This window comes from Pterocles gutturalis, unplaced genomic scaffold, assembly GCF_000699245.1.
Source record: "Pterocles gutturalis isolate BGI_N339 unplaced genomic scaffold, ASM69924v1 scaffold11929, whole genome shotgun sequence".
NCBI classification, from domain to species: Eukaryota; Metazoa; Chordata; class Aves; order Pterocliformes; family Pteroclidae; genus Pterocles; species Pterocles gutturalis.
In genome coordinates this window covers 3032-27454 of record NW_010128362.1, presented here as the reverse complement: position 1 = coordinate 27454, position 24423 = coordinate 3032, and the positions used below count along the sequence as shown (strand labels likewise).

At 36.6% G+C, this 24423-nt stretch overlaps 1 protein-coding gene across 2 annotated transcripts; it reads right to left on the bottom strand.

Moving 5' to 3' along the window:
* Positions 1-22873, bottom strand: NAP1L4 (nucleosome assembly protein 1-like 4). Of its 2 annotated transcripts, XM_010079595.1 has the most exons (15): positions 22860-22873; positions 21615-21676; positions 19958-20057; positions 18868-19009; positions 18677-18763; positions 16975-17100; positions 16155-16226; positions 12898-13037; positions 10769-10914; positions 9155-9177; positions 8418-8537; positions 8112-8141; positions 6852-6908; positions 5659-5696; positions 1-1251 (listed from the first exon to the last, which is right to left on the bottom strand). In XM_010079595.1, the coding sequence occupies exons 1-14, from the start codon at positions 22871-22873 to the stop codon at positions 5691-5693; spliced, it is 1125 nt and encodes a 374-aa protein (XP_010077897.1). In that variant the 3' UTR covers positions 1-1251; positions 5659-5690. The 2 variants fall into 2 exon arrangements, with proteins under 2 accessions (XP_010077897.1, XP_010077896.1); XM_010079594.1 differs by lacking the exon at positions 5659-5696.
* Positions 22874-24423: the final 1550 nt, after the last annotated feature.

Genomic DNA, 24423 nt, shown 5'->3' with positions numbered 1-24423 from the left:
CATGTTTCACAACTTTAATAGAATATTCTATCTATTCTGTACAAATTGAAAACACTGTATTAAGTTACAAATGTGTAAGGTAAGGCTGGAGCACTCTACATGCCTGGTCACAGTGTTGATACAGCTGCTATTCAACTGCTGCCAGAGGTTGGCAATGGATGCTGAAACGAAAAACGTGTACCTGAAGTGCCACACAACAACAAAAGGTAGTTTTGAAGACTTCAGAGCTTTAAATAAAACAAATTGTGGAATGGAATAATTTCAGTGTTGCAAGTAAGACACCAAAACTTCAGATTTATTGAATTGAATTTTGATAAACTTCTGTGTTCATAGTGAAAGGTCCTTCCATGCTGGACACTAAGTAGTAAGACTACTGGAAATTTTCTAGTTCTTTGGCTGCAACCCACTTCCATCAACAGCAACAGTTTGGCCTTTGCATTTTGATCTTCACCCAGAAGAGCTGTCATTTTGATGCAAGTTCATTTCTTCTGTCTAGACTACTATATTGAGACCAATTCAAATAATTTGTTTTACAAGTACCCATACTGTATGTAAAAGAGGAAGATTTTCAAGTATATTAAAACTATTAAAAAGCACTAATTCTGTCAAAGTACTTACAAACATGAATAAATAAATAGTAAGATGAACAACTAAGTCTCAAATATGACACCCCCTTCGATTGGTTTTACTGAGATAATAAATATGACATTTAAAGCTGCTCAAGCACTAGTTCAATTTGTAGGTTGCAAGAAACATGAAAAAGTGGGGGAGGGAACTAGCAAAAAAGTCATATTGCTCTGTTTCGGCTATCATACATGTAACCCATTTACTTCAACTTCTTAGCACATTGCTATTCCACAATTTTCAATCTTTAACAAGAAAACAGATAATCCTCATGTGGTAGCCTGGACTATTCCCCTATGCATAGCGCAAAAGGCTCTAAAGGCCTGCTGACATACTTAGCTACAGTGTACCAACGGCTGTAGAGTGTGCTTTATTTAAACCTCTTATTTCCCAAATGCATTGAAGTTGCCACTGTACATGTTAAGCAATAAAGAAAAGTTAGTGAAAATCATGCATTTTAAAACAAATTAATTTTAAGCATTGTTAATAAGATTGTGCTGCAGCGATGGAATATCCTGAACTGCAGGCCAGGTATCCAAATATTTGTTACAAGTTGTTCAAATATCACTTCCAAGTGGTATTTCCTTATTACTGTTGTTTGCATTCAGCAGGTTGGCTGGAATCTTTCTGTATAAAGTGAAAAAGAAAAAACCCAGCTAAAAATCAAAATGGCATATGGGAAAACAACACATAAAATAAAACTGTCTACACAGTTTTCAATCAGCTAAAGATATCATTAGCATGTACAAAAAAGCTACATGTAAGCTCCAGCTAAATCATAAAGTTCTGAACAGCAGTCATCATATTTATTGGGTTCCCCCCAACTGCTTGATATACCCCATATTATTTTTAATCTAAAATTGCGTTCTTTATACTCCACCCAGTAGGCCAAGGTTCAAACAAGAAAGCAGAACACCACCTACTCCCTGCAACGAGAGGCTCAATTTGACTTTCAATTCCTATTAAACAGTTTAACAATAAACTGCCACCTCCTCAGTAACTCCGAGGAGGGAGGAGGGCAGCAAAAGTAGGCTGCTTATTCTGCAGCACGTTTGAGTTTCTCCTTAGAAGCCTTGCTCTTTCTGCTAAGGTGATAAAAATGTAATTAATGTGTTGATTTCTTCTACGTTCTGCATCACCAGCAGGTAACTATTCAGATTAACACTGGCCAAGAAGTCCACATGTTAATCTGAATATGTAAAAGTAGAAACACCTTCATTAGGTAGTAAAACAACTTCCCCTTTGGCAAAAAGAAAGTGTATTAGGGAAGGAGAACAAGTACTCAAACAGCTAATAACTTCAGGTTTTACAGTGCACTTCTTGCTTCTTTTTTTGTTGCAAAACTGGATTCTTATAAAGCAGGAGAATTTATCCAGTGTATTTCCTGTTTGCTTCTCCCTTTACCATTCTTAATATACTTTATTATAAACAAATAGCAGTCACAGAAACCTGCTGCATTCTAGTAGAGAAAAATACAGGTATAAAACATGACACCTTGAATGTCACTGACCACAAAATAAAATGTTTCATAGTAACTATCTTAAAAAAGTGACTAAGAGCTAAGATAAACTAAGCATTTTGCCTGTAGTGAAGAAGAACAGGTGCAACCAAGATTCCTTATCATAAATTTTGCCCTTGTTAATCTGCACTAAACCCAGACTGTTTTTCTCTTCCTCACCTAAACTGCTTTAGGGTCATAGAGGTCACTATCCTTCCCACTGAAAGTCTGGATTAAAGCCAAATGCTGTCTTCTGCACAGATATGCCAGAGACCTTTCAGTCTTCTTGTGGTTCCCCTCCCCCAGCACATCTGGTTAACTTCGACTTTGTGCTCTCTCATAACCCTGGGGTTCCAAACAACACTGATGTGAATTCATTTTCACTGATCTGGGACTAAATACAGCATGAATTCCCTCTTGATAAGGGGGACGTGTTTACCCAGAACACAAAATTAGTATTCTCACTGTTAAACAAATAAATAAATCTGACTGACACTGGTAATACATTGCATGCTATTCCTTCTCCTTTAGAGGCAGGCAAAAAACTGCACCATTTTTATCAAAAAGCTTTCCAAAAGTATCTATTTTTCTTATAACTGCTTTGTATTTGAACAAGGCCACAAAGTAATGCACAGCAGCGCTTCCTCTCCCCCATGCATTCTGGACAACAGCCATAATCAAGCAACAAACCAGTTATTTAGAAAGTACTTTAAAAAAAAAAATCTTTCCATCTCCCTCCTTCCTTCTTATTCACCTGTTGTATCAGACACTTGGGTTGACCACTTCAACCACTTTAGCCGAATTTTAATGATTAACCAAAACCCTTATTATATTTTCTAATAAACTTAATTATATTTTCTTTATACTTGTCTTTATTTTTGTAAACATTTGAATTATACTATTGCATATAAATCTCTATCCTGTAAAAACTGAGTCACAAAGATCACAAAGTTCCTTAAGGACCTGTCAGTGTTGATTACTGCTCTCAAAACAAAACAATAAAAAGTTTAAGAGTTTCTCAGATATGAGTCAGTTGTTGGAGAATTTAGAGAAATACTCCTAGTTCATGCTATTTTTAGCTTAAAGTTGAGAACATATCGATCTTGACCATATCTATAAAAATGTTTAAGCAGGGCATAAGTAACAAGGCAAGTATCTCAGATCCAGATTCCAACAGAACCAATTTTCTTCCACCATTTCAAGAGCACAGCACTGCTCCTGCTGAGCCAGCCAGCACACGGGCTCCATCCTTCAGTTACCCATCAGCCTCACAAAAAAAACATATCACAGTCCAACCCCAAGATGACAACAGCACAGGTAGATGACCATAAGTTTCTCCAAGTTACAGCTGCCTCATCAAGCATGCTGCAACTTATCTTTGGCCTCTAATAGCTGCTGCAAGATCAGGGACCAGACCCCAAGCTGTGAGTGTGATTGAGATATTACATCCACACTCCCTCAGGTGAGGCTGTTAAGCTTGAGCCTGCTCTTCCCACAGTGGCCAGACTGTTGGTGACACTTGGTCAGCCAGCCACTACCAATCCATCTGCTGGTCTTAGAACGTGTGCTATTTTTCTCCCCATTCTACCAGGATTTCTGCAATTACATCAGCTAAACTGCATCAGACAAAGGACACGTACTAAATTTAAAGAGGGAATTTAAAGCTAAACCTTCTCTTTGTTAATTTTCTAATCTATGTTATTGAAAGAGGAAAAGCAAGGATATCAAATATATACACGGGAAGTAAACTCAGAGCTAACTGAAGCTAAGCAAGCAAGTGGTCTGAACTGCCTCCTCCACAACTGGACAGAACACTTCAAAGGTTCTGGAAATGAATTTGCTGCTAACAGGCCCTTCTGCCACTGTTACTTAAAAGACAGACTAAGCATCTTGAAGCACATGCAGTCTCTCTGCACAGCAGCTTTTTAGTTCATAATTCAAAAAAGCATTCTGTATTACCTTGTCAGCTACTTCAAGTTTAGTGTCAGTAATGTGAACCAAAGGCAGCTAAAGGAACAGGGCATGCAAGCACATACAAAGATATACTAGACAAAACAACCTACATTATTTGTTTTTGTAGCATCTTCTGAAGCTATTTCCAATGATTTGCTCAGTCTTCCAAAGCCACAACTTACATGTAGCCTAAGTGTTGAGCTGGTTCTAACTGAACAACTCAAAAGTACTTAAAACTGACAGAAGTTAGAGGGAGGAAGGAGGAAAAGTCAACAAAGCAGAAAGTGGTGACTTTTATGAAGCAAATGTGGTATGACAATAAAGGAGGAGGTACTATGGAAGTGACTGAAGAGGAGAACTCTGATTCTTTGATCCAAACCAAAGAACAATTATTTTTTGTGTACATGAAAAGGAAAACTATTCTAGAGACAAAAAAACAAGGGACAGGGAGAAACAGGACAAGAAAATGGGATGGTCAGAAGAAGGAATGGAAAACAGGATCAGGGGTATGAGTCTTAGACAAAAAACAGAATTCCAAGCCGACTTGAAAACCTGAAGCCAGTGGCTGACAATTTTTAATTGTAAGAAGGGAAGACCGCTGTGATACAGATTGCAGCAGGACAACATACAAGCTGTTGTGACAAATGAATGTTCTACTATGGCAGGTGAACAAAGTGCAAGTATGGTGAGGCAAGGTGGCTGGCTTCTCAAAGTGTAACAGATTGGAAATAAAATTTAAAAACCTACAAACTGAAAACAGCTCAATTTTGAGTTTCATAAAGGCAAAGAAGGGCATTATCTATGCAGAGAGAGAATGAGTTGGAAGGATTACAGCTTCTCCTAAGTAAAAAGGAAAAATAAAAACCAAACCACAAAAGAGAGACAGAAGCCTAAAATACAGGGGAAAAGAGTATAGAGCCCGTTGCAGGCATTGTTCTCTGAGGGATGGGATGAAAGGTGGAAAACTACAGTATGCAATAGAAGGAACTTTGTCTTTTAAATAAAGCGACAGATGAGCAGGAAAACAATACCCGTTCTGAATCACTCAGCTCAAGAAAAGGCCTCTAAGAGTGACTGACTGCCTTTGTCAGGCAGCACAATTAAGAATAATGCTGGAAAAGACATACTAAGTAAGCTGATGACCTACAAGAGTTCTCTAGAGGAGCAGAGGAGATATTTAAGAAATAAATTACAAATACACTAGAAACAGTAAAGAGATGCAACATCAAATCAGAAACAAGAAAAAAAAAAGTCTGACAAGTCTCAGTATCTTTCATCATGCGTATATAAAATAGTCTGACTGCTACAAAGGCAAAGCAGAAGTTGTGCCACGAAGGCACATAAGTCATTCTAAAAAATCTAATTTAATTATATGACTTAAAGGCATTCATCTCTATACACAATTCTTTCTATTTGTTACTAATAAAATCTAAACTCTTGAAGTTACACCATTCTCCCATTTCTTCTCCCCATACAAGGAAAAAAAACCAAAAAACAAACCAGAAAACCCTAGAAAACAAACCACATTGCATGGCTACAAATGGGACTCTTGGAAGTTAGGTATGAATGGAATTCCACCTTACCTAGAAATGTATGAATGATAAACAGACTTAAATTACACCTAAATGGGAAAAAATTGAAAGGAACTGTCAGCATGAATGAAAAGTGAAATGTACAAAATAATACAGGAGGCAACAACTATAACCTTCCAAGATACCTTAAGCTTTTTTCTACAGAATACCAAATCCTTTAAAAGACTATTTGATACTTAGCACAAATATAATTCGACTCAGAACTAACACTTTTGTTTCTCAGCTGTCCCACTTTTTCCTATTATAGGCACACCACCACTGCATTTTGATCCTGCAGAACACTCATTTCTGCCACTCTAATCCTGTCTGATCAATCTTTCCACAAGACAGACTTTCTTTACTGTGCAGGATTTCTCATTAAAGAAAAACAAGCTCAATTCTTGATATGGTGACAAAAAGCATTTACTAGTGATATGATGGATGTATATAAAACTCTGCATCAGCTGCTAAGACTTTCATCCAAAGATCAAGCAGTTTTGCATGCCTTTCACTTTTTCATCTGTGCCTTTACAAAAAATTAAAAGCTGATGTTTTAAAACTAAATGAACGCAAGTCTGTCATCATTGCCTCAGCTTCGCTAAATGTAAGAATAAACTTTACCATGACTGAAGGATTGAAAAATACCGATCAGAAGGAGCGCTAACCCTTAAGGTTGAACTTTAAACCAGGTCTTGTAAAGCTTAAAAATCAAAGTTGGGGACTAACTCTTTTTTGATTTCTAGCTGAGTACAGACATGTGGAGTCTAACCCGCAGCCATCAAGATAACCAAAAAGAACAATTCTAAGAAAAAGAAAATAAATAAACAAGCTAGTTGAGACTTGTCAGACTAATTCTAAGTTCAACTCCAGCCACAGAATATCTGAAATAAGACCTTTCTAAAGGAAAAATATATATAATTATTATACACAGATACCATTAAGAAGTAAAGGCACACAGTTTGGAAATTATCTTTTTCCTGCTGCAGGCTGGAAGACAAAATCTACGTATGTTTCCATAAACTGAGAAAATAACCTTTATTTTAAGAGCAATTTCAGTGCTGAAGAAGATGAAAACATTGCAGTCAGAAGCTAGGGTGAGTTTTGGTTTTTAGTAATTTATTAATCTTTTCACAAACTGTTATAACCCTGGTTACATTGCTCATCATTATAGTCTGCGTTATGACTAAGCCCACAAAAATCCTTACCTTAGGTTCACTCTCTGCATCTTCCTCTTCTTCTCCCTCCTCTTCCCCCTCCAACTCCTATGACAAAATAGAGATAAACTAACAGAAATTAAAACAGGTTAAAAGTGCAACTTTTTGTAATGGAGAAAAAACAAAATAGCAGATGATATTACCACTGTATTCCAGAGTGTTTCAGATGTCAACATTAAAACTACTTGGGCTGACTTAAAAGAACTCAGCATCTTCAAAATCTTAAAAGCAAAATCTTTAAAAGAAGATTTAAAACATAGATTTAAAAGAGTCAGCATGGCTTAAGGCAACCTTCCTACATAAGCTGCTCCAGTCTCCCAGCTATTTTTTAGCTTCCACCTGACCTGTTCTCTGGACCTCGTTCTAAAGAGTCTGTGTTTGGCTTACTGCGGACAGGCTATGTATACCTGCACAAGATTTTGCAGTATTTTCACGCTCTGTTGTCCACACACCTACATCCAAGTAGTAACATCTGGCACTGCAGACATTAAATATAAGTGTATACATCTATCAAGACCCAGCTTAAAAAATAAAAATAAGAAAATGTTGAGTCACTTAACAGCCTAAGCCCAGAAGCCTGTACTGCAGCTTGCAGAGAGAGAAAGGAGACTGCATGGTGAAAGCTGCCAGCTCACATCAGACCACCAGCTTCTTACGTACTCTACTATGGTAAGCTTCATGACAGTCTGGTATGTACCTTTACCCGATTAGCAAGAACACCACAGCAAAAGCAGTAAAATAAAAATATAATTATCTGTAAAGGATATTAGTTCATTTAAGTGTGGTAACACTTAGTGGTTTTGAGCAAAGCCTTTCATACTATGTTTGTATTCATACAACACCACTGTAAACGGACGAGAGCACTACAAATTCCAGCCTAAATTAAGCCTTTTTCCTGAGCAGTTGCTTGCTTTCCCTTTTTTACTTTACATAAGGCCCAGTTTTAAGGTTTATGATAACTAAGAACTGACTGCTGAATTCTACTACTGCCTAAGTAACAGATATTTTAAAATTAGACTGAAGATTCTTTCTTATCATGCAGCACTCAAGAAAAAAAGCTCGTTTTAAATTTTTAACTTATGTCAGAAAGCTGCTTTTAAAATACTTGCAAGTCAGGAATGCTGAACTCTTTTTGAAAGAAGTATTATACACAAAAGCATTTACAAAAAACTATTTTCTGCTTCATATAGGCCTATTTCTGGAACGCAGCAGGTAATTAGTTATTTATCAAAGATACAGTATGCATCTCACCTCCTCTTCACCTTCTTCACCTTCTTCAAACTGAAAAACAAACCCAAGTTTATATTAGCTTTGCTGATATTTGCATAAAATCTGCTGCAGTAATAGGTCTAGCATATTCAAATGCAGTAACTGAAACTAAGCCCCTTCCACAAGCAGAGATTAACAACTCGTGACAAGTTGAATGATTCTTTCCTATGCCCAAGTAACAGGAGTCTCTTCAGATTTTTGTTATTCTCATGTAATTACATATTAGTCTAATCAGAAAAAAAAGTTTCTCTGTGTGGTGACTAAACAAAATGCTGATAGCATACATACGTTATCATCATCCTCTATAGCTTCTCCGGTGAAATAAAGCACAGCACGAGGGACTATCCTTTCACGGAAGAAGTGTCCGATTTCAAAATCCGCTGCTAAAGTAAACTCTGAATCTTCATCCTGTAAAGCAAGTCAGTTTGACTTTTCAACTCAAAATGTAATATGCTACAGAGGAGTGAACAGAAGTATTTTAAAGTTACAGGTTTAAGAAACATCACACTGTCATCAACATCTACCTTTGTAACAATAAAAGAAACATTGCAGGTCTAAATCCCCATTTGCAGAACTGGTATTTATTTTAAGTTTCCTACTTTCTACACACAGGCTGCTGGCCTACTGAAGCACCTTCTATTAAAAAGGCTCATACAGAATTTGCTGGTTCTGACACCTGACATTACAGAATTGTTCAGACTGCATCAGATTGATTTAAAAAAAAAATCAGATACCAGCCACACAGTAGTGCTGAATGGCTAGAGAAAATAATGACCTCTTCTGAACAGTGATCATTATAGATGTATTGGATCAGGAAGATGTGTAACAGCAAAATGTCAACGGATTACTTGGGGAAATCAACAGTATCTTTCATTTTATCAAGATGAAGCTCATCTTTGGCAAAAGCAAAAATAATGATAAAAATAGACAGTATTTAATAAAAGAACCCGAACAGTCACTATAGGGATGTTGTGCAAAAAGAAATGGCAAAGTGCAACTGTGCAATTTCAGATATGTAAACTTACCAATGACTCTCCATCACCAGATACTGCAAAAAGAAAAGACAGTAAATTCAAGAAAAGTTTGTATAGGTAGCCCACCTCAATATTCAAGGTGACAAAACACAGTATAAATAAAGACCTCCTCATACCAGAAAACACTAGTATTATAAAGTCTTCAGAAGCTATTAAACCTTTAAAGACAATTCAGATTTATCCTAAATTAAACGCACAGAAACTGCACTTGCAAGAATTTTGTGTGCTGTAGTAAGAGCATAAAAGCTGCCATTTTGATGTCAAAGATTTTTGTATAGGAAATATTTTTTCTACAAAGATAGGTTCCAAAGGCATCCAGATCACCTTTCTACCCTCAAAGAACAACACATTTTGTTTCTATATTAATGTTGTAATTACAATAACTTTATTTTGCTAGAGCACTACAAATCGTCTCCTCTCCTCAAACACAGATGCTACCAAGTGGATTAACATTTTGTCATAAATTTACACAGCATCGTTGAGAAGAGGCCTGTTACTGCAACCAGTACGGAACAGGGTGGAGTTTTTTGTCTGTTTGGAAAAAAACCAGCCAAACAACAAAAACCCCAAACAACAGATTTCCCTCCTCTACTCAGGTGCCATGGTACTGTGATCCTACTGTGAAAGTCATAATTTGGCTCAGTCTGTTCTCAAGTTGAAAATGCAACTATCAACGGCCAGCAGATGTCATAGGCTTATCTTTCTTATACAGCCACTTCCAGAGTATGTCCTTTAAGTATTTAAAAAAAAACAACAATGAAAAAAATCATGAGGCAAACAAATCTCTAACTCTTTCTGAAAGCAGCAACTACTTGCAACAAAAAAATAATGAAGTTGTTTAACTTAAATAACATTTCTGTACCAAACAAACTCCAACTCCGCAAATACTTATACTGTGTACAAGGGGATGAGAAACACAGGGATTTGCAGTGGTATTTAGAAGGCACGGGTAGTTCATATTAGCCCACAACTGAATCAAGAACCAATGTCTGTTTTGTTCGGTACATCTCTGAAGTCCAAAGTCAACTGTGTTTTCCATTCATGTTTGGAAAAACAAAACTAAAACAGGAGAAGTATCAAAAAGAAATAATGTTTTTGGAATCCATCTAAATTGTAATTACACAGCTAACATTAGTTAACTAGGAAAATTAGGAAGTATGTATGGAGCATTAGGGATCACTAATCAGTCACAGAAGAAACCACAGGAAGTTCTGCCACTTGGCGCAAAGGTTTAAATGAAATAGGTATGCTAGAACATGACCAACACTGGAAGAGATTTCTTTTGCATGTTAAAAACCTCAAATTGATGCATGGAGCCATCCTGTGGTAAAACAAGTCAACTTCTTTAGGAGATCCTACATGAGACTCTTTCCATACTATGAACCCTGTCTACACAGCACACCTAATGGCCAAATTCTACAGAATAACATCAGAACAAAATTATCTGGTTGGATGGGCTGCAGTTTGCCACCTTCCTCTAATAAGAAGAGAGTATACAATGCAGTAGCATAAATAGTTTGTAGGTTTAAGCTGTATAAATACAAATACCTATAAATAAAACACAATGTATTTTAAGAATCCTAAATTCTCAGTTTCCAAGCTTACCCTTTATTGGGCTGAAGAAGTTAAAAAAAGAATCATTAGGTACTTGTTTAGTAATTGTCCGAACTGTGCCTCGACCCTTGTGTTTCTGTTTTTTCTTGATTGTTTTAACTGTAACATTTTTTCCTTTCTTCCAGTCAATAGTACACCTAGAGACAACATGCAGAAAACAGCATTTTAATACAAGACATCGGTGCAAATAAGGAACCAAGCATTAGAGCTACAAACACCAAGGCAAAGATGGCCATCTTCTTCTCTAGATAAAACTAGTTTTACACACACTGGCAAACTGAATCTACTTGACAAGATGTAGTACAAGATGTCAAGTAGATGCACCACAGTGCTAGAGACTATGTGTACATTGGACATATTAAATATTTCCCTAAATGAAAAAGCTCAATAGTTTGTCTTTGCAGAGTAACCACTGCTCCCACCCCACCCACGCTTTAATACCTCTTTGCTCCAACTACTGGAGTTTTGTAACCAAGGATATGATTAAGCTATTCCAGAAAAATCTGAATAGTTGGGAATTACTCTTCCAACAGTTGAGAATTATTCTTCAGTCAGATCAGTACAAAACAATACATTATGTCCTCTCGCTACAGGCCAAGGCAGTGTACAGTTACCCTAAAAATAAATGCACAAAGAGTGACGAGGGAGAGGCACATTTTCCCTCTACAAAGAGCAGTGCTCAGACAGACTTGGCAGTCACGTACAGGAAGCTATAAAGAGCTTACTTTTCAGTTCCTTTCTGCTACTGTGCAAACTGACACTTATCTCAATTCAAAGACCCTCTCCATCCACCTATAGTTTTATCCAAAACTGCACAAGGCAAAGAATGAGTGGTAAAAAACACAGCTAGTTCTCTTCTAATGGAAATAACAGTGTCACAGTAACCTTAAGTGCCTCAAAATACCTTGTCCTACAGATAAATAGTCAGTTTTACAGTTAACCTATGTAAGAAATGTTTTCCTGCTCTACTTATTCCATTATCTAACCTTCATAAGAAAACATGAACCGAAATCAAAGTTTTGACATACCAGCAGTTTTAGAAAGGGATTTCTCTGTAAGACTTAACAGAAAACATTTTGCTGTAATTAACTAAAGTTTTCCGCAAAATGGACTAGCCTTTTACTTGGGCACAACTTTCACTAAATAAGTGAACAGACCTTTTGCCTCACTGTGGGTGAATAGTCAGTTCAAAAGCTAACATGTAGCACTAAAAGCCAGGAAGTTTTGAGGTTGTCAGGGTGCCTTTAAGAAAGCGGTATTTGGCATTTCTTAGGTATTAAAGGAAGAAAACCCACACAACAACAAAATCCCTCCCACCAAAACCCAAAAACACGTCCTTCAAGGGGAAGAAAACCTCAACCAACAAAACAACAGAAAAAAACACCGAGGAAGCTAAGAAAAAAAAGATACAAAACCAATTTTCAGTTGTGCCAGCTCCGCTCTGGTGTGGCACTGAACACCGGTTATACAGCAGAGATCAGCGATGAGAAGAAAAAGGGTTAGGTTAGACAGAACCATCTTCTACCCAAAGAAAAACTCTAATGCAGTGTCCACTCATTAGATTTCCAGAACAGAGATGAGAATTTACCATCCCACAGTTGGAATGTGAACACATTTTGCCAAAAAACCTGCTGCATTAGCCACAACTGCCAGAACCAAACTGTGTGGCCAGTATGTTCCAGCCTCAAAACAGGCTGAAAAACCACATCATACATATGACCAATTCCTGCCAGATTCAAAAGTACTGCTGGAATAAAAATTGCTGAGGAGATGAGCAAGAGTCCAAGAGAGTCCAAGGCTACTTATCAGACTGAGGATAGAGATCCATGAAAAGTAATGACTAAAATAAATTTACCCAGTTATCTGGAAATAAAAGGCTTGTTACCTCATTAGTAAGATTTAAAATGCACACTATGTTAAAACATATCTGTATGTATGTATCTGTTACTTCTGCATGCTGAGGCTAAGATCATCATCATCCCTACAAACATTCCCAGTTTTTAAGTCAGCAAAATCTTTATTGTATCTTCATTAATCATTGTCACATTAAGAGGAAACAGCATCTGTAAAATACAGACTATTACTTCAGAAAGTTTTTTTGAATTTCAAGTTTTCCTTACCCCTCACAATCAACTATTTCAGGTCCTTCAAATGAAAAAGGATCTGTTTTGTCTGGCTCTGACTTCATCTTGTATGTTTTCGTCAGGACTGAATTAGAAAAGTAGTCATTGGGTCCAAAGTGGAACTCTAATGAGAAAGACTGGAAGAAAGTTTCATTATAGTTTTACGGTACCACTCATTTTTATCTTTGAAATAGTGCATCAGTAAGTATTACCATTAATCAAACTCTGAAAACACAACAAAAATAAGAACTTGATGGCAAACATATATTTCAAACTACAGCAGAACCAGGAAATTAAGAATATCAACCAATTCTGAACATGCAAGAAGCTAGAACAACCTTGGCTAATATTAACATTCAAATCATAATCAGGTAATCTACTACATTTCATTCACCTTCACATACAGAACTGCTGTCTTAAAAGCAACCATAGAAATATGCACTTTGAGAAAAGTCTCGATTTCATTTTCTGTGGAAGCCTAGTCATCATCCCTGTTTTAATAGGATACAGCCTGAAGCAGGTGTTCCTGCTTATGTTTGAGCTCACCCCTCCCTGTGGCACCTGAAAATTGTTTGCAGAAATTCAGTTTCTTACATGGAGAACAAAAGACTCCAGTTATAGAAAACCACAGGATACAAGAATGCATCAATTTTCAAATCTGTAAAACTTCCAAAAACCGATCGCACAATGCTCTATATGCCCACTTTGCACACAGGATCAATTACGAACTATTTAAAACAAAATTCAAACTGCCTCAGAACAGGGGAAACAGGTTTTCAGCAGCACTGCTTTAGTTACTTGAAGGATGAAAAAAATCTGCTTTGGCAGGTCAGCTCAACAACACAGAAGGGTTGAAAGTCAAAATCCCCAAGATCACCGTATCTACTGCACAGCCACAGCATTCATAACTGTTACCTTAAATATTTTATTTACCACCCTGGTAATATGCTGTAAGACCTAGACCTAGTGCACATACAAAACAGACTAAATAATTGCCAAATCCACTAACCTCGCAGACCACGTGTTACATAGCTCATGGATATACTTCCCCAGGCACTTCTTCAGACTTGGACCAAGAAATGGTCTGTTATCACCAAGCTCGTCTCGGCCTCCCCTCTTTTTAAAGGTCCACCACGTGCAGACAGGATAAATAAACTCTGGGGACAGCAGCCTGTTCATCAGAGACATTTACCCCTACTCATCCCTCAAAGACAGGGTTTCCACACCATCTCCTTTCTATGTGGTGCAACAGCAGCCTTCCCAACTGACGTGCTCACAGTTTCAGGAAAGGAAGCCACTGGGAACCAGATGTGTACCAAAATATCTGTATTGGCTTCACATAACCTATTTCAGCTTTACTTTCATTTTAAAGCAATCCAAGTTCCAGTACAGTTTGGAGGTTGTCTTCAGCTAAGGCGAGTCTCTCTGGCAAACATGCTCAGGGGATGAGTTACAAACTTAGCTTATCCACTACCAGTGACAAACATTCATACCCAAATAATTCCACAAACTGTCACTGGAGCTGTAAACAGGTAGCCAGTGGCATTACATAGCAGGCAGGATCCCAAGGACTAGCAAGACAAAACTATCTGCAGAGACTGCATTTCAGTATTTCATTCCATACCTGCTAATTAGGAGACAATAATAAGAGGCTTCAAGTTTCATACTACTTGAAGAGCTGTAATAACCTTTCCAGTAGTCTTTATTTGGATGTCTTCTCTTTTGATATCAGCTTGCCTTTGTAGCATGTATTTCTAGATGTCCCCTATAGTATCAGATGTTCTCATGAAGTTCAAAAAAAAGAGAACTTCATTATTCTAAGCTACTTAAGTCTTACCCAGATGCGTCATCCAGGTCTGGATACACTAGCTAAGGAACCTGATGTCCAAATAGGTATGTTATATATAAGCAGAAGTTACATTTATACGAACATACGTAAGTTTATTCATATGATTACAAATAAATAAAAGCAAATAGAAATGCAATTGCTTATGCTTCATGCAGATGAAATTTTATATATACAGGCTACAGCAAACAGAACTTTGTAAGCACCATTACCATAGCCAGGTAAATGCACTTTTGGAGAACAGTAACTACAGTTACTCACTCTGGGTCAATGGTAAATCAGAAAATTACCAACTATCACATGTATCTTTTAGTGGAAAAACCTAATCCCCAGCAGAATTGCTGTATTTATTACACACTGATTATGTGAGCTTTTTACAGTACTGCTGCAGCAATTTTCAATGGCCAGAGAATTTCAGACAAGACAGTCACACACAACTGAACAACAGATTTCACTCAAGTAGTCAGGAATGCATCCTTTTGTCTCCAATTAGAGAAGGGACATAGAATTTGTCAGCCTTCCATTATTGGATTTCATGTAGCACTGGAATGGAACCTACTCACAGAAATATGCTGTCAAGAGGTTACGAACAGTGCGAGACAAGATAAATCCACTGATGAACTCATATCCTCTCCTTCAGCCCTAGCAATATTTAGGAACTTGATTCCAAATTTTTCTCTGTCCATGCTACTTCCCTTACTTATTATGAGCTCAAATTTCTTGGTACTAATAGGAGAAAGACAATGAGGACTAAAAAAAAAAAAAACCACCACACTTTGCATCAGCTGTTATTAACCTTTAAGAGGTACTTTGAGAGTCCTTCCATCTTTATGTGACTCTTTAATGAAGCATTTCTTCTACAGTGTTTCTGTACACTAAACTTAAACAAGAAAACAATTTACAAAAAAAAGGCAAAGTTGTATTTTAAAAAATACTAATTAGGTACACTTTTAAAATACCATCTAATATATTTTTCCATCCTTTTCAATACGCACAGTACCCATCATCACTGTTTTTGATTAGTATTACTAAGCCACATATTTTCTTTTGATGAAATATTCAACATAGTTTTTTCCACAATTAATTTTCAAACTAAAAGCAGCCATGTAATTTTCTTAGTAAGAGCAGCTAATTCGGAATTTGAGAGAGAAAAAGAAAGTGAAAAGTAGACAGAATTGAGTCAGAATTGGAATGTAGAAACTACAATCATGTCAGAGAAATCCAGGCTAAGGATAAAAGAGCAAAGGGTCAGGAAAGCTGGAGATAAATCTTCAAAAGTAAAGCATGAACATATTAGCCTAGAAAGGAACCTCCCACACACACTCCAGCTTTAGAAAATGAAATGAAAATTTTGAAATGTTGTTCACTTCATTACTACAATCTTTATGGGAAACAAGAGAAAACTCACCATAGGCTGTCCAGGTTCAGAAAATTTAACTTTAATATCCTGCAAGTGTTTCAAGATTGGTTCATCATATTCCTGAAAATAAAAAATAAAAATAAAAAAGGAAGTGAAATTCCTATTCAGCAGGCAATATTATAGAAGAACAAAATTTTAACCTAGCTTGCTTTTTCAACTTGTTCTTAAGAAAGAACCAAACCTTGTAATTATTCAACAATTTTAGCTAAAGTTCAGATTCGGATCTAAATTTCCTAATCATAGTTGCAAATACCACATGTCAAATTCTCAATTGTTAGGCCTTGTCTTCAGTAAATAAAGCTGCTGCCATGCTAGGCTGCATGAAAATTACTGAAAGTAAAATAACTTCATTCAGGATATTTATTGCTGGTGAGATTCACAGAAAGATAGGCTTCAGGGAATTCTTCCTTAACAGCATTAAAAGCAACTAGTATAACTGCAGGCACAACTACTTAAGCTATTTAACACTAATTCAATCAATCCACAGATATGCTTAAAATATCCTTGCAAAAATAATCCTTTAACAAAACTACAGGAGAACAGCTGTTAAAAGCAATACATAGATTTGCATTTTAGTATCTTCAAAGGCTGCTACAAGATCATCTCTTAAACAATCCACATAGCGTTTATCAGTTTGGCTCAGCTGTTCTGCTTGTCCATCACTGGCCTTTCGAGCATCTTCAGGAATAATATTAGGGATTCTGAAGACTCAAAGGTTTGACACACATTCCACAAGTACTCACTGCTAACTGGAAAAAGCAGTAATTCATTTAACACAACAAAAGTTATTTTCAAAGGAGAAACTTACTTGAACTAATTCACTTAGCATATCTACATTCCTAAAGATAGTAAACCAGAAGTCTGGAATTCCTTTGACATTTGTCTCTTCTGCTTCCGCTTTTTCTTCTATTACCACTGCGTTTTTCAGGTCTCCCTGTGAAACAAATACAGAAACATTTAAGAAATAAATTCACAAATTATTAATATATTTAATAAACACAGGTAGGTGTACAAAACATTTGCCATCTCTTAAGCTGTGTTTAAGGAATGTTTAAAATTTACACTGTTTTTTCCTCTGTAAATAAAGTTGAGAGACAAGGTTTATTTACACAACCAAACATATATACATTTAATTCAGATTTACTTTCAACTCATTTGGAATTGTTCTGTACAAAGACTAAATACTCAGTGACAGTTTCATTGACTTGACAAATAGAAATAATTAAAACACATTTCTATCTTCCTACAAATAGAAAAAAAATAAGTACATTTCTATTTTTCTATTAATCTCATTCCTGTAGCTTCATATGCCATTTATAGTGTTTCATCTAAAAATTCAAAATTTAACTTTGCCCTCTGAAATACTGTTTTAGCTTTCCAATTTTGCAGAGTACTTGGTAAAGTTGGTTTTCATGGTTATCTTTCATTATTACATTGTCTTCAGTTGGCAATCTTTTGTGATGCAGGAATCCATAGACACAACTGATGTGAAATGTTATAAAAAAAAGAATTACTAACTCATTTCTCCATCCCAAAAAAACCGCCGGAAATTCATGGTCTAAATTAGCTGTATTGCACCTTTCCTCTTACACCACTAGAGAGCAGCAAATATATAAAGTCTTCTGAACAGCAGTTACTCAGATTATGACTAACCAAGACTATGAAGCAGCAGTTTACTTGCCATCTAGACAAGTTTTGGATCCTGTAACTGCACGAAACACGGCCTGTCGATGCTGTATTTACACAAAGCATAACAAACCTTTTTCACTTATGCACACAGAATACTGCATCATGCTAAATCTCATGAGATCAGTAAAAACAAAGAGAACAATTAGCTTTGTATACAGAACAGTGAATAAAAGGAAACTGAAGGAAGACCGGCCAAGGGAAAAATGCAAAGGAAACCTGGCAGAACAGCAAACACAGCACTGTACGTAAGTCACTCTGAGAAAAAGAAGCAAGCCATGAGTATATATCACCAAAAATTATGATAGGAGAGTAAAAGGCAGCCTACAGATCATATTATTCCTCCTAAATCTAGGTAGCTCCTACCCAATGGGCAAGTAGTAATCCACTAGGTCAGCAGACAGTTTATTAGGTAAATTCCATTTTATGCCCACATGACTTCTGTGTGTCTAATCTGTATTTATGAAAATGAAAGCTAATTATGTCCCCCAAAATAAAGGGGACAGACAGACAAACAGCCAGCCTTCTATTATCTTGGGGTATCATGTAGCACTGGAATGGAACCCATTATCAGAAAGATACTGCTAACAGGTTACGAACAGTGCAAGCAAAGGCAAATTTTCAATTCACTCAAGTTACAAACTTGAAAAAAGGCTAAACTAAAAGTTTAAGCTTTCACTGGACACAGCAGTATATTCCTCACAACAGCATTTACTGATTAAACTTTTATTTCCAAAAGATGCGTTTTTCAATGGAAAACACTGTACGGGAATTAATTGTGAGAATTCACCATATCTGTAGTTCATTACCCAGCTTGTACTCACAGCTAGTTTTTCTTCTTCCTCATTTTCACTGTGCCATTCTGACTCTGCATCTGTGGGTTCAGTTTCTCCATTAATAAACTCTCTTCTCTGTGTCAGAAAAATTAAGAATGTAATTGAAGATGTAAAATTACATACATTCAAACAGAACTGACTCAGCTAGGAGACAAAGATTATATACACAGTCTTCCCACCTTATCAAAAAGGGGCTGATAGAGTGCTGCATATTTTCTCTCTAAATCATGTACTTCTTCATAGAATTTAGCTTCTATATGGGCACATTTCACCTGGAGCTGTTTCAAGGCATCAATTCTTCTCTTCACTGCTTTTGGTAAACTAAAAACCAAACAATTTGTTTAAGGTTAAGTTAGTTGCCTCGGCATTATTTAAATTATCACTGCGAAACAGGCTGCTTATAACTAAATGCAATTTTCAAATGAAAAGCTTATGTCAAACATACATATTTCTTCAAAACCTATTTCAAACAGTTGAAAGAGTCCTCTTCTACACAAGTTGTTCTCTAACATGTTATCTTCTGTTCCATTTCCTGGGGCCACCACCCTCCCCGTACAGTTCAGAGATCTGAAATGAATACCTTTGTTTACACCTAAACTTTGAGACTAGAGTTGTGCTGATCCATCTATGAAAAATAAGAACTGTGCATTCTACAGGGTAAAGTTTCAATTCACTGATCAAACTCAGCAAAGTACGCACTGCCCATCTGTACTTTAAATTATTAAGCATTTATATATTGTCAGGTAAAAGAACTTTTTACAGCATTTATAATTTTTTTTAAAAAAGAGGTCTACCAGCTATTCCCAATAAAGAAATAAAAGCACAAGTATCTACTAAAGGCAAAGCTTTACAGTTTAAAGTCAACACTACAGTTAACATAAAATTTAACTTCAAACAAAAGATGTACAACTCCTGAACTCTCCACTACATCCTGGACAGTAATCTTAGGGAAATCACCAATCAATGTAGTCCATGCCTTGACAGAATAAGGGTCACAGAAGGAAACAATGCAGAATAAGGGGAGTTACTTCTAACCAAAATAATAATGGCCAAGGAAAACACCAAACTGGACAAAATTTTGTTTGCAATTTTGTGTAAGTTAACTAAAACTTGACTCTTCCTTCCAGAAGTAGGCCGCTATGAATCACAGTTTAAGTGAACCATTTTTCTTAGTGAATCATTTGTTCTAATTTCCTACCTTAATTATACAATAATAACATTCTATTATGCTTTCAGTCTTTCAAGGATTTTATTATCCCCTATACCTACGTTTCAATGTAACTTGATGGAGTAAGCGCTGTGTTGTCAAGACGTTCCTGTAGAGCTGCCAGGACCTGCGGATTTTGCATCACTTGGTCTGCTAGTTTTTCTGTGAAGACAGAAACCCATTTTTAAAACAAATCTGAATATATATATATATATATAGCACTTTTTGACGTACTCTGTCTTACAGTAGTCATGGTAAAAATACTCACAACTTTCCAGATCTCAAATAGCACCACTCTAGTTAACTAATAACTCAAGCAAAATTACTTCAGGGTCAAATTGCAGAAAGATAAAACTGGATAATGATAAAAACTACACCTTTCTCTTTGCAAATATATCAGATACTTGCTTTTAGAAGCAAGTAGAACATTGATGTCATAAGCAAATCTCTTGTCTTCCCTTTTATGTAAAAAAAGTGCAAAATAGGTTATTCTCCCTCTCTACTAGCTGTAGCTCATAAGCCACATATAAATTTTCAAGAGAAGAACCACAGATTTATACTTCCAAGACATTTGTAAAACTGTTTTACAGTTAGTCTGACTCCTAAAAAGAACTGACAAAAACTCTTTGTACTGTGCAATAAAGCAGCATAGCACTATGACCACTTCCTTGACAACTACTAATTTTTTACATCAAGATACTTTCACAATCTGTAAGACTCCTCAGTCATCACATCAGTTCACAGAAGACTAATTTTATAGGACGTCAGAACTAAAATGCTTCTGGTTAGGAGTTAAAAATCCCTACTAATAACTGCACAGGTGGTCATAGTGAGAAGACATTTGCTTTTCCAATCTTGCCATTCTTTCTCACTGCTGTTCTCTCCAGATATTTAAAAAAACCCCAAGAAATCAGCAGATTGCACAGCACACACTAACTTGATGACCATTCTATATAGATGGGTCTGCGTGTTGCTTTTTGTTTGGAGTTTTCTTTGGTTGTTTTTTTCTTAATCCAACTTGACTGTAAGAATTATTCAATGGTGTCTACCAGTTTATAATGTGATTTCCAACTGTCAGTCACAAAGGTTTTCTTAAAAAATGAAAAAAGTAAGAGGTAAAGAACATTCACTGACCACATACATGGAAGATATTTCACTGTAACTTACAAATTTGAGCATTCAAGTTAATAACAATGGAACTGTAGCTTTTCTGCACACAGAATTATTAATTTGAAGAGCATTATTCAGCAGTTATCTGTGGACCTCCAAGTGAAGAACAAAAGCCTCAAGAAGACACATTATAAAGATGCATTTTCCTACAAACAAGATAATAAAGAACCAGCATACATACAGGATTGTTCATTTTAATCATTACCCTGCTACAGATTGTATGTTGTTAAAAGCTAGTCTACACAGGCCTTATTGCAAACGTCTAGTGTGTTATTTCGTGCAACAGTGATGCACCCTACTCACAACATATGCAAAAATATTTTCACTGTTACAAAATTACAGCCTTTATTTTGCTCTTGGCTGTAATAAACATGGAAAATGTCAAAAAGTGAACAGTTATCCTAGAAACATTGCTTTGCTTTCAATAGTGAATACATCTGTAGTTTTGACAATAAAAGGTTTTGGAACTGTAGACAAAGAAGTTTCAGCGCACAAGGCAATACGTTTTTTCTACATTTGCAGTGTTACATACTACTATGTATTTCTTACCTCTGTTGTCGCTTGCATTTTTAGCAGCCTCCACAGAATCTGAAGCAGTATCTTCTGTTTTACTAAAAGAATTAAAAATGTCACATATTAAAAAGGCATAACTTGATAAAAAAGTTAACTTAAAGGAACAAAAGTATTCTGAATTTTTAGTGTTTACTACAGGACAAGTTTTATAAACAAGTATGCCACTAGAAGACATGTATTTATGTCTTCAAGCTTCTCAAAACTTAGAAGTTTGGGTATGAAACTATTTCTCTTAAGATGAATAGGATTGCAAAGGGAAGGAAAAAAACCCAAACAAAACAGAAAAACCACAAAACAAAACACACTGTCAGATATCATTAAGTGAATGACTGGCTTTTCATCTGTACTGGGTCACTCTGGACAGGAAAATGTTATTATTTACAAGTGAAAACAGACACCCTTTCAGCATAAGTGATGAAGAAAAACACAAGAAAGGATACAGCTAAGAAAGGAAGATAAACAAGAGACCAGAGCTCTTTGTTTCTAATTTCTGTATAGAGTTGTTCTGATTAACAGTAAAAACATTTGCTTCTATTCTAAAAAGAGATGTCCCTGTCCTCTTCATCTCCCTGCCACAGTGTCTCCCATCACACTGCCTGAACTGCAGAGAGAGAGACCAGAATGAGTCAGCCAGCAAGCATTCCCTGCCAGTTTACAGGTCCCAAAATACAGATTGAGTATTGCTGAAATCAACCCTAACTCAGATACAAAAGGAGAAAAGATATCACATATGCAAATAGGTATTATTAGTTACCAGATAGACTAGCTTATCCAGCTAACCCTGGTGCACTGCAAACCTTGAAAGACCAGCATCACATATGTATTTACAATAGTTTAGCACTGCTACTTGTTCCAAAAATGCTATAAAAACTAGAAAATAAAGCAGTGCCTTCCGCATGCTTAAATCATACAGATCAGAGAAACACAGGATCAACGTTATCTTCAAGTCCTTAGAGCATTTAAGTATGAACACTGAAAACTGAATCAAGACAGCACAAATTATGTTAATCCAAGAACAGAGTAATTCTGTATCCAATACACTCCAGTCTCAGCTTCTCCTGTACCAAATGAGCATTTTGTCCTCGCTGTAAAGAAACAAAGTCTAGTCAGAGAAAATATTTATCATCTCATTCTTATCCAAGTTTAGTAATCCATTCTTCAGAGGAAAAGAAAAATGCTCTCCCACAGAAGACCAGATTCCAAGAAAACAGTGCAACATACCTGTTATCTGCCATCTGTGTGCCTGTATACACCTGCAAATTGAAATACAGTGTTTAAAAATACTTTACTAGTAATTTGTTGACCTTAACAGAAGATGAAAATCAAACAGGCCATTGTTTAAAAAAAAAAAAATCAATATAAATTAACAGCTGCTGGTTTCGCTTAGAAATTAATCATGCATAATCACTTGCAGAAAAGCGAATAGGTCCCATAATACTCAATCCAAACTGGAACTTCCTAGTAGTTTTTAAACAGCCTGTGAGGTGCTTTCATTTAACCTTTTTAAACTTATTTTTTTCTGTTAAGTATTCCAGATGCTAATCCATTTCTACCAGATCATAAGTCTTCAGTCTGAAGAAAAATGTCATGCTTTCCTAGACTAGCTCTGTGTTCTATTAAAAAAAAAAAAAAACAAAAAAAAATCAAGCCAAAGATATAAATATATTATTTACTAATTCCTTGACAGTGTCAGAGTAAATAATGAATTTTTAATCTCTGCATACGCTATATTACTATGCCTGATCTGAAAACAAAAAAAGTTCAAATTAATTCCAACAACTTCAGAATGACTTTTTTATTATGTCACCTGAGCAGAAAAACATGCCTCACTTGTCAGTCTAATAAGGGCTATTTTTGTGAATAGCTGCTTCTGCTGCACTATACTGAAGGACAACCTAAAACTCCTGCTAGATAAAGAGAAGCAAAACATTGAAGGAAATAAAATTATTTACCAAGAGAAGGGTTTTTGACAGCAGCTATGAAAGCAGAATCCCCTATATAAAGATTTTAGTTAAATTTATTTATCAGGAGTGAGAAAACAAAGAGGAAACCTAGCAGTTGAAGTCTTGGTATTAGCAATTACTGGAACCAAGTCTAGTGCAGTTACCCCAGACCTCAAGATCACAGAATCACAGAATGGTTTGGGTTGGAAGGAACCTTAAGACCATCGAGTTCCACCCCCCCTGCCCTCGGCAGGGACACCTCCCACTAGCCCAGGTTGCCCAAAGCCTCATCCACCAGCCTGGCCTGGAACACCTCCAGGGATGGGGCATCCACAGCTTCTCTGGGCAACCTGGGCCACTGCCTCACCACAGAATCACAGATTGTTAGAGATTGGAAGGGACCTCGAAAGATCATCTAGTGCAATCCCCCTGCCGGAGCAGGAACACCTAGATCAGATCACACAGGAAGGCATCCAGGCGGGCTTTGAACGTCTCCAGAGAAGGAGACTCCACAACCTCCCGCAAAGGAAAGAATTTCTTCCTAATATCTCATCTAAATCTCCCCTCTTTCAGCTTAAAACCGTTACCCCTTGTCCTGTCCCTGCACCCCCTGAATCAAGAGTCCCCCCCCCCATCTCTGCTGTAGCCCCCTTTCAGCACTGGAAGGTGCTCTAAGGTCTCCCCGGAGCCTTCTCTTCTCCAGGCTGAACAACCCCAACTCTCTCCTGTCCTCATAGGGGAGGTTGTTCCAGCCCTCTCATCACTTTTGTGGCCTCCTCTGGACCCACTCCAACAGCTCCGTGACTGTCCTGTGCTGAAGACCCCAGAGCTGGATGCAGCAT

What these genes read in the sequence shown, in the direction of transcription:
- NAP1L4 (XM_010079594.1), bottom strand. An exon ending in AAATGCAAGCGACAACAGAG is followed by an intron (nt 20,058 to 21,614) that starts GTAAGAAATACA and finishes CTGTCTTCACAG; the next exon opens with AAAAACTAGCAGACCAAGTG. An exon ending in ATCAGCCCCTTTTTGATAAG is followed by an intron (nt 18,764 to 18,867) that starts GTGGGAAGACTG and finishes TTTCTGACACAG; the next exon opens with AGAAGAGAGTTTATTAATGG.